The sequence below is a fragment of the Hypanus sabinus genome, chromosome 10, assembly GCF_030144855.1.
Source record: "Hypanus sabinus isolate sHypSab1 chromosome 10, sHypSab1.hap1, whole genome shotgun sequence".
Classification (NCBI taxonomy): Eukaryota; Metazoa; Chordata; class Chondrichthyes; order Myliobatiformes; family Dasyatidae; genus Hypanus; species Hypanus sabinus.
In genome coordinates this window covers 132,993,545-133,004,047 of record NC_082715.1, presented here as the reverse complement: position 1 = coordinate 133,004,047, position 10,503 = coordinate 132,993,545, and the positions used below count along the sequence as shown (strand labels likewise).

Sequence of the window (10,503 nt, the reverse complement as noted above, 5' to 3'; positions counted from 1 at the left end):
CAACTAAGAGAAAGAATGAAATGTCTATCCTACCTCTCTGTGCCTGCGTACCCTCCGCTCTCTGGCTATGTGACTGATGCACCATCAATAACTCACACTGAGACGTAAGGCGAGATATCGGCTTTTATTGACTGGAAGAAGGAACCAGGAGTGAGTGTCCATCATACTATGTCCTGGAGACTGAGGCCGAGCGTCAGGCCTCAGATCGCCTTTATACAGGGGCCTGTGGGAGGAGCCACAGGAGCGGTCAGCAGGGGGCGTGTCCAGACAGGCACATAGTTCACCACAGTGACCCCTCTCTCTACCCGTGCAGTGCCTCACCCTCTGCATGCATGGCAGCCTCTCTTTCTGTAAGTGCGTTCCTCTCTCTCCCTCTCTCACTCCCTCTCTCTTTCTCTCTCTCTCTCTCTCTCTCTCTCTCACTCTGCCTGCGGGCCTCTTTTCCCTCTGCCAGTGCATCCCCTCTCTCTCTCTCTCTCTCTCTCTGCCCACACACCTCCCTCCCTTTCTGTTTGCCCTCTCTCCCTCCACCTGAGTCTAACCTGCACCACCCCCCATCCTCCCACGCAGTCTGCGCCTCTCTGTCCTTTTGATGTCATTCTGCACTGATGGATAATCATTGTCATCTTCTCTTCTCATCTATTAATCTCTAAACTCGGTAAACTGAGCCCTTCTTACCTCGAGACTAAGTATGTAGTGACTGGATAAGCTGCTGCTTTCAGAGGAAATTACTTGTGCAGTTACTCAGAAAATACCTTGCTTGTTCCGGCCAAACATAGTCAGTCATGAGTTCCCCCAGCCTTTGGTGGGTGATGGTTTCTAACTCACGGTGGTCACATTTATGCTTGTTTCATGTTATGTAGAAGCTTCAAGGAATCAAAATTATTTTGAACATTAAAAAAAACAGCCGTTGTTGGAAATCGGAAATAAGCACAAAAGAGAAGGACAGAAATACTGTCAAGTTAGGAAGCTGTGGAAGGAGAAGCTTCATGTTACTTACAGTTTGAAGATCCTTCGGCTAATTTTGTTCAGAACATCTGCCTGTTGTTAATATTTATGTTGTACATGTGTGTTGAAGCATCAGTAAATTCTGGCATCTTCCCAACTTAATACCCTTAATCTTTCTAAGTGGCCTCTTTCTCAGTGGCATTTTCCTTCCTGACTTGTTCTTAAATGTGATGGAATGTGATGCAGTGACAAGCTTCCTTTCTACTGTCAAAAGCTTGTTCGTAATTCAGAGGCCACGGTGCAGGTTTGGTGTGTTTCTGTATTTAGTCGCAGTTACCTACAAACAAAACATCTTGCGCAATCATTTTGCTTCGTATTTGATCTACTTCGGTGTTTGTTTCCCTGCTACGTATTATCAAAGGCATGCTGGTATGTTAACCGACCAGTGTAACTTGTCCCCAAAGTACCTGGGTGCCAAGAGATCCGGGGGAAGTTGATGGACATGTGAGAGAGAATAGACTGTTGGGGGGAAAGACATTTGTGCATGAAAGCATCAGGAGGAAATTACTTGTGCTGTTACTCAGAAATACCTTGATTGTCAGCATTCCAGCCAAGCATAGTCATGGGGCTAATGAGAAATCATAAATGATGGGCTTGGTGGCTGCCTTCATTGTCAAGAAAATATGACAGAAAAAGATACAAAAGGAACTACAGAGCTCTCACATTTATTTGAAATTCTTCCCGGTAGTCTGTAGCCTCTGAAAGACGGGAGTGGGTGGTTAGGTGTGCTTCGGAGGCCAGAAATCTGTTAAAGAGTGGGTGCGTGTATGATGCTAGTCCGTGAATCGAGCAATCAGGAGTATGTTGGAGTGGGTTGGGTTCAACAGCAATGTTGGTTCAAGGGAACTTGTGGGCCCATGTAAATTGTAAGGATTGCTCAGGAAATCAGGGTGATAAAGGTATATATCTTGCGGGTCAAGAGCAACACACAAGCTATTGCTCCAAAGGACACTTTACACAGTGTACGACATCATTCCACGCACATCTGACTTTAGAGTTACAAAGATGACCAGTGGCAGGAATCTCGCAGTTACCTTTTCGGAATGATGTGAAATGTACCAGAAATTGTCGCCCAGATGACGGGTCTCAATCTGAAATATCATTTCCCATTTCCCCTCAGTAATGTTGCCTGACAAGCTGATTTCCTCTAGAAAATGTGTTTTTAGAAATTACGGCTACCTTGTTTCACTCATAATCTTTAGTCACAGTATTATGCGCTTCCACTTCCTGCCAATGGGCATTGTCTAGCATGTAGAAATGTAGAAGAATAGGAGCCGGAATAAAATATTTTGCCCTTTTTTTATTTATTCATTTATGAGATGTGGGCATTGCCAGCTAAGCCAGCATTTATTGCCCATCCCTATTTGCCCTTGAGAAGGTGCCTTCTTGAACCGCTGCAGTCCTTGAGGTGTAGCTACACCCACAGTGCTGGTAGGGAGGGGATTCCATGATTTTGACCCAGCGACAATGGAGGAACAGTGATTAGGATGGTGAGTGACTTGGAGGGGGATTTCCTAGTGGTGGTGTTCCCAGGTATCTGCTGTCCTTTGATTCAATGTGATCATGTTAATTCTTTATCTCAAAGCTACATTCTCATTTCTCCACTACCTTTCGATGGACACTGTAGCGTGCCCTTAACACCGAGCTTTTGTGGCATTACTTATTGTTCGGACGGTTAACTTTGTTTCCTGATTTTGTCTTTCCCTGAAGTAGCATCTGATGTTATCTGGGAGAGCCTTGGCGTAACCGGGAAGAAACACCAGAGTTGGATAACAAGTCAAACATGTTAGATACTAAATGCTTGTTTGAGCCTTGGCATTTGTACCAATTTTATTTGTTAGTTTGATGACGTGAGAAACTGCATGGAATCCAACTATACATTGTTAGGACTGGGTATCAAAAGAATTCATGCACCCTCGGGCAAGCGTAAGTTGTGGTCAAGTCAGGTTTTAATTTTATTCCTGAGCAGATTTGTCAAGCAGCAGAATGTATACATGTTTTGGCTCATCAAGTTGGAGGCTTGGTATATTGGTTAAGTGCAAAGTTAGTTGGATGCTAAATTTTTCGACCTGATGTTAATTAATTGCCATTGCAATTTCCAATATAATAGTTTTCTCGTACATAAACATTGGATAAAATTTGTTTCGAGTTCCATTGGTTAAAGAAACTAAGATCAAACTTTGAATAAAAAAAACAATTTGGAAGTTTTCTTTTAACACCAGTGAGCAGAATTTCCACAAATCTTACTCTGTAGAGAATGGGAGCCCACTAATTACCCTCCCTTTAGGAAGGGTATTTGAAAATTGCATGTCTAAATTAGTTTCATTTTTGTTAGTTGAATTGGTTGGACAATAGTAACTTTAACATGGTTTATGCAATCTTGATTGGTACTGAATGCAGGGAAACTACTGTACGTATACAGCTGTGTAAAAAAAGGATTACCGTAAATTCCAGACTATAAGCCGCTACTTTTTTCCCACGCTTTGAACACTGCGGCAACACTGCGGCCTATACTACGGTGCGGCTAATGCATGTTTTTTTTTCATGCCGCCAAAAACATTTTGCCTCGTAACAGTAGACCAATAAAATTGATGAGTAGTTCACAGAGGTCCAATGAAATTGTACGATAAATCAAGCGCACTTTCACAATTAAATTATTGTAAATCAGTCATTTGTACTCACCCTCATCAACATGGAAAACACTCGAAGAAAAGCATATGATGCAGCTTTTAAGTTAAAGGCGATCAATCTGGCGGTTGAAGAAGGAAATCGAGCTGCTGCACATAATCTTGGCATAAATGAATCGATGGTGAATGGTGGAGACGCCAGCGTGAAGAACTGAGTCAATGCAAAAAGACGACAAAAGCTTTCAGAGGTAATCATAGCAGATGGCCCGAATTTGAAAACTTCCTTGAAGACTGGGTTAACACACAGAGAGCAGGCAGCCGCGGTGTTTCCACCGTGCAGATCAGACAGAAAGCTAAAGCAATCACCACCAAAATGAAAATCGAAGATTTTAGAGGTGGGCCATCGTGGTGCTTTAGATTTATGAGACGAAAAGGCCTGTCCGTCAGGGTACGCACGACTCTGTGTCAGCAGCTCCCTCCCGACACCACGAGGAAAAACTTGCTAACTTCCGCACATTCACTCAAACAAAGATAGCGGAGGAAGATGAAGAAGGTGATCAATAACTTTTCCTGGTAGGCTGCAGTATATATATTTTTTTTACCAGTCGTTAGGAGATATTGGAATGTTGTTCATGCACTGTTCAGTAAAAAAGTATACGCAACGTAATTTGTGTGTTACCGATACGTATGTATATTTAAAAGTAGCTTTGTTACAGGCACTGTTCGAAAAAAAGCATTTGCAATATGTATTTGTTTATGTTACCATACGGATTTAATTAAAAGTTAAAAAATCCTCACGTGTAATATCTTTCTGTGTAAATATCTCATATTACAACGTGGGACACCTGCGGCTTAAAATCCGGTGCGGCCTGTACAAAATTGATTTTCTTTCTAAAATTAGAGCGTGCGGCTTTTATTCAGGTGCGCTCTGTAGTCCGGAATTTACGGTAATTGAAGGGAAATAACTTGCATTTCCAGAGCTGTTGGTAAAGAGTGATGGGTTGAGAACAGCATGATTATTTTTCTCGGACCTGATATACACTCAAGTCGAATCAAGTCAATCCAGTTTGTTGTCATTTAGCTTTGTACATGTATATTGCCAAATGACACAACACTTCTCCAGGAGTAAAGCACAGTAACACGCAACAACTTAGGAAAGTAAGAATTAAATCCACCAATCGAATTAGGTATAGATAAACAAAGTAAGGTGCATAAACACGAGGAAATCTGCAGATGCTGGAAATTCAAACAACAACACACACAAAATGCTGGTGGAACACAGCAGGTCAGGCAGCATCTATAGGGAGAAGCACTGTCGACATTTCGGGCTGACACCCTTCGTCAGGACTAACTGAAAGGAGAGATAGAAAGAGATTTGAAAGTAGTGGGGGGAGGGGGAAATGCAAAATGATAGGAGAAGACCAGAGGGGGTGGGATGAAGCTAAGAGCTGGAAAGGTGATTGGCAAAAGTGATACAGAGCTGGAGAAGGGAAAGGATCATGGGACAGGAGGCCTCGGGAGAAAGAAGCGGGGAGGGGAGCACCAGAGGGAGATGGAGAACAGGCAAACGACTAAATTTGTCAGGGATGGGGTAAGAAGGGGAGGAGGGGCATTAACGGAAGTTAGCGAAGTCAATGTTCATGCCATCAGGTTAGAGGCTACCCAGCCAGTATATAAGATGTTGTTCCTCCAACCTGAGTTTGGATTCATTTTGACAGTAGGGGAGGCCATGGATAGACATATCAGAATGGGAATGGGACATGGAATTACAATGTGTGGCCACTGGGAGATCCTGCTTTCTCTGGCGGACCGAGCGTAGGTGTTCAGTGAAACGGTCTCCCAGTCTGCATTGGGTCTCACCAATATATAAAAGGCCACACCGGGAGCACCGGACGCAGTATACCACACCAGCCGACTCACAGGTGAAGTGTCGCCTCATCTGGAAGGACTGTCTGGGGCCCTGAATGGTGGTGAGGGAGGAAGTGTAAGGGCAGGTGTAGCACTTGTTCCGCTTACAAGGATAGGTGCCAGGAGGGAGACCAATGGGAAGGGATGGGGGGGGGGGGGAACGAGTGGACAAGGGAGTTGCGTAGGGAGCAATCCCTGCGAAAAGCAGAAGGGGGGGGAGGGAAAAATGTGTTTGGTAGTGGGATCCCGTTGGAGGTGGCGGAAGTTACGGAGAATTATACGTTGGACTTGGAGACTGGTGGGGTGTTGGGTGAGGACAAGGGGAACCCTATCCCGAGCAGGGTGGCGGGTGGATGGGGTGAGGGCAGATTTTCGGGAAATGGGAGAGTTAAGTGCATAAATTAAGTTTTGTAGTACAGTACAAATTATCCAGTGACACTTTGAGTGCGATGCGGCTGGCGGTTCAGAAGCCTAATGGCCTGAGGGAAGAAGCTGTTTCCCACCCTGACCGTTCTTGTCTTGATGCATCGGAGTCTCCTGCCTGATGGTAGAAAGTCAAAAAAGGACAAATGAAGGGATGTCAGATATCCAAATAGCTTCTCCTGTGTGTCAATAAAATGCAACAATTCTCAATGTATCATTGTTTTATTCCAAGCAACGCGCACACGTCATGCTGGAGGAACTCAGCAGGCCAGACGGTGTGTATGGAAAAGATTAAGTCGTCAACGTTTCGGGCCGAGGCCCTGATGAAGGGTCTTGGCTCGAAACTTCAGCTGCACTCTCTTCCCTAGGCGCTGCCTGGCCTGCTGAGTTCCTCCAGCACTCTGTGTGCGCGCATGTTGCTCGGATATCCAGCAACCACAGCTTTTCTCTTGTTTCTGATTGTTTCATTCCAGTCAAGATTACCAATGCGTTTTTTCAAGATTTTGCTTTCCTGGGAAAAGCTGCCGGCCGACTCTTGACATTTTTGTATTTATTTCACAGATGGCTGCTCTTCGAAGAGCCCTTCTATCAGGGAAATTCTTACATTGTGGAACCTGGTCAGTATCCTTGCCCAGAATCTTGGGAAGCTACGGATCCATACATCGGCTCGCTAAGACCATTAAAAATGGTATATACAAAGAAGCTTATCTGAAATGTGAATGTAATTGAATACTGACATTTAAAACAGTGCAAAATGACCAGCGTAGCTAGTTGTCCTTTGACATGGTGACATTCCACTTCAAAATTGAATTAAAAAGTCTGAGATTTGCTAGGTTGTATTCTGCAGAAGGCACCCAGCTCAATGGGTAATAGCAATATAATCCTATTTGAATCTACAATTTCGAACAGTATTAGGATTCCCTAAAGGTTAATTTACAGTTTGAGTCTGTGGTGTTAGCATTCATCTCAGGAAGACTAGAATATAAAAGCAAGGATATACTTTGAGACTTTATAAAGCACTGGTGAGGCCTCACTTGGAGTATTGTGAGCAGGTTTGGAACCCATATCTTCAAAAGGATGTGTTGACACTGGAGAGGGTTCAAAGGAGGTTCACAAAAATGATTCCAGGATTGAGCGGCTTGTCATATGAAGAGCGTTTGATGGCTCAGGGCCTGTATTCACTGGAATTCAGAAGAATGAGGGGTGACCTAAGTGAAATTTATCGAATGGTGAAAGGCCTTGATAGAGTGGATGTGGAGAGGATGTTTCTTGTGGTAGAACAGTAAAGACCAGTGGACACAGCCAAAGAATAGAAGGGCATCATTTTAGAAGGGAGATGAGGAGGAATTTCTTAAACTAGAGAGTGGTGAATCTGTGGAATGCATTGCCAGAGGCAGCTGTGGAAGCCAATTCTTTGTGTGTACTTAAGGTAAAGGTCAATAGATACTTGATTGGCCAGAACATGAAGGGATACGGCGGGGGCAGGGAGGTGTGGTGGAGGAAGCCAGGAGATTGGGGCTGACAGCAAAAATGGAGCAGCCGTGATGAAATGGTGGAACAGGCTCAATGGGCCAAATGGCCTAATTCTTCTCCTATGTCTTATGGTCTCAGAGTAAAGAACTCATTTGCCTGGTATTAGTATTTGACATACACATGTACTGTTCCCTAGCTGAGTGAACTGAGTTGAAACATGTTCCCTTGGTTTCCTTTCATTGGTCCACTGTAATTAGCCTTTCCCACTCCCTCCTTGACAATTGCCTTCCAGAACATAGAATAGCACAGCACAGGAACAGGCCCTTCAGCCCACAATATAGTGCTAAACCAAATAAATTAATAATCAAATGACCAACTAAACTACAAATGAGAGAAAATCTGCAGATGCTGGAAATCCGAGCAGCACACACAAAATGCTGGAGGAACTCAGCAGGCCAGGCAGCATCTATGGAATAGAGTACAGTTGACATATCGGGCCGAGACCTGTCATCCGGACTGAAGAAAAAAGATTTAAAAGGTGGGAGGAAGGGAGAGAAAAACAGAAGGTGATAGGTGAAACTGGGATGGATGAAGTAAAGAGCTGGGAAGTTGACTGGTGAAATAGATACAGGACTGGAGTAGGGGGAATGTAATAAAGGCCATGGACGAAAGAGAAGTGGGGAGGAGAACTGGAGGGAGGCAATGGGTAGGCAAGGAGATAAGGTGAGAAAGGCAAAAAGGGTTGGGGAATGAGGAAGGAGAAGGGCGTTATTACCCTTCACCTGCCTTAACACTGCCTCCCTCACTACCATTCAGGGCCCCTTCCAGATGAGGTGACACTTCACCTGTGAAGTGTTTTGGGGTCATATACTGTGTCTGATGCTCCCAGTGTGGCCTCCAGTATATCGGTGAGACCCAATGTAGACTGGGAGACCACTTCGCCAAGCACCTTCGCTCCATCCACCAGAAGAAGCAGGATCTCCCAGTGGCCACCCATTTTAATTCCACGTCCTATTCCCATTCCGATATATCAATCCATGGCCTCCTCTACTGTCTAGAGTCAGGTTGGAGGAACACCACCTTATATTCTGTCTGGATAGCCTCCAACCTGATGGCATGAACATTGATCTCTGAAACTTCCAATAATGCCTCCCCTCTTCACCATTCCCCATACCCTTTTTCCTCTCATTCAGTACATTCAGCCAGAGACTCATTCCACTGAGATGTAACACTGAGCGTCATAGGAAGTCATTCCCGCCTGTGGCCATCAAACTTTACAACTCCTCCCTCGGAGGGTCAGACACCCTGAGCCAATAGGCTGGTCCTGGACTTATTTCCACTTGGCACGATTAACTTATTATTATTTAATGATTTATGGTTTTATATTGCTATATTTCTTCACTATTCTTGGTGCAGCTGTAATGAAACCCAATTTCCCTCGGGATTAATAAAGTATGTCTGTCTGTCTGTCACTTTATCTCCTTGCCTGTCTATTGCCTCTCTCTGGTACTCCTCCCCCTTCCTTTCTTGGCTTTCTGTTTTCTATTGGATTCTCCCTTCGCCAGCCCTGATTCTTTCTCACCAATCCGCTTCCCTGCTGTCTACTTCATCAGTCCCGCTCCCGGGTTCACGACCTCTGGTGTTAGACATGTTGACTGAGGGAAAGATACTGTCTGTGTATTCTATCCATGCCTCTCATAATCTTATAGACCTTTATAAAATCTCCCCTTGACCTCTGCCACTCCAGAGAAAACAGCTTCTCGATATAACACGTGCAATCTACTCCAAGCAGCATCCTGGTAAACTTCTTCTTCACCCTCGAGTTCCTCAACATCCGTCTTGTAAGGGTGACTAGAGCTGTATGCAATATTCCAGATGTGGCCTATCTAGAGCTGCGTTTTATAAAGCTGCAACATTAGCCTCTCAGTTCCGAACTCAGTGCCTCGACTAACAAAAGCAAGCATGCCACATGTCCTCTGAACCACTTCATCAAACTGTGTAGCCAGTAAACTATAAACTTGGACCCCAAGATCCCTCTGCTCATCAACACTGTTAAGGGTCTTGTCATTAACGGAATACTGTCTCTTTACATTTGTCCTACCGACGTGCAACACTTCACATTTGGCTGGGTTAAGCTCCATCTGCCATTTCCCTGCCCATGTCTGCAAACGATCTATGTTCTATTGCATTCTTTATCAGTCTTCTACACTATCCACAACACTACCAATCGTCATATCATCTGCAAATGTACTAACCTGGAAGAATGCATCTTTTCCAGCTCTAGCAACTTAGTTACTCATGAGGATCAAATTCTCTACTAGCATGACGTCTAAAATAAACCTTTGAATAAAAAATATAATCGGAAGCTTTCTTTTAGAACAAAAAACATACAACAGTGCAGGCCAACGATGTTATGTTGACTTTTTTAACCTATTCCAGGATCAATCTAACACTTCCCTCCGTTTTTATTTTGCCCTGTGCCTGACTTTGAGTCTCTAATGTATCCACCTCTGCTGCCGACTCTGGCAGTGCATTGGAGGAACTCTCTGTGTTAAAAAAAATACCTGTGACATCCCCCCTATTCTTTCCAACAATCACCTTAAAATTATGCCCCCTTGTATTAGGCATTTCTGCCCTGGGGAAAAGGAGTTGGCTGTCCACTCTATCAAAGCCGCTGATCACTTTATATACCTTGATCAAGACTATTCATCCTCCTTTTTTCCAAAGAGAATTGCCTTGGCTTGCTCAGCCTATCTTGGCCACTAATACAGGCAGCATCCTGTTAAATCTCCTCTGCACCCTCTCCAGAGCTTTCACATCTTTCCTATAATGAGGCAAACAGAACTGAACACGATACTCCAAGTGTGGTCTAACCAGAGTTTTATAGAACTCCAACGTTACCTCGAGGCTCTTGAACTTAATTCCCCATGACTAATTAAGGCCAACACACAATACATCTTCTTCACCACTTGATCAACATGCATGGGAATTGCGGGACCTATGGATGTGGACCCCAAAATTCCAGTGTTCCTCAACATTGTGCTAAGTATCCTACCATTAACCC

General features: G+C 44.3%; 1 protein-coding gene across 1 annotated transcript in view; it reads left to right on the top strand.

Moving 5' to 3' along the window:
- Positions 1–10,503, top strand: part of crybg1a (crystallin beta-gamma domain containing 1a) — a 221,013-nt gene that overhangs the window by 172,061 nt on the left and 38,449 nt on the right. Inside the window, exon 9 of the mRNA XM_059983490.1 lies at positions 6,528–6,654. Within this exon, the coding sequence (XP_059839473.1) occupies positions 6,528–6,654 (127 nt within the window). The remainder of the gene's footprint in view (positions 1–6,527; positions 6,655–10,503) is intronic.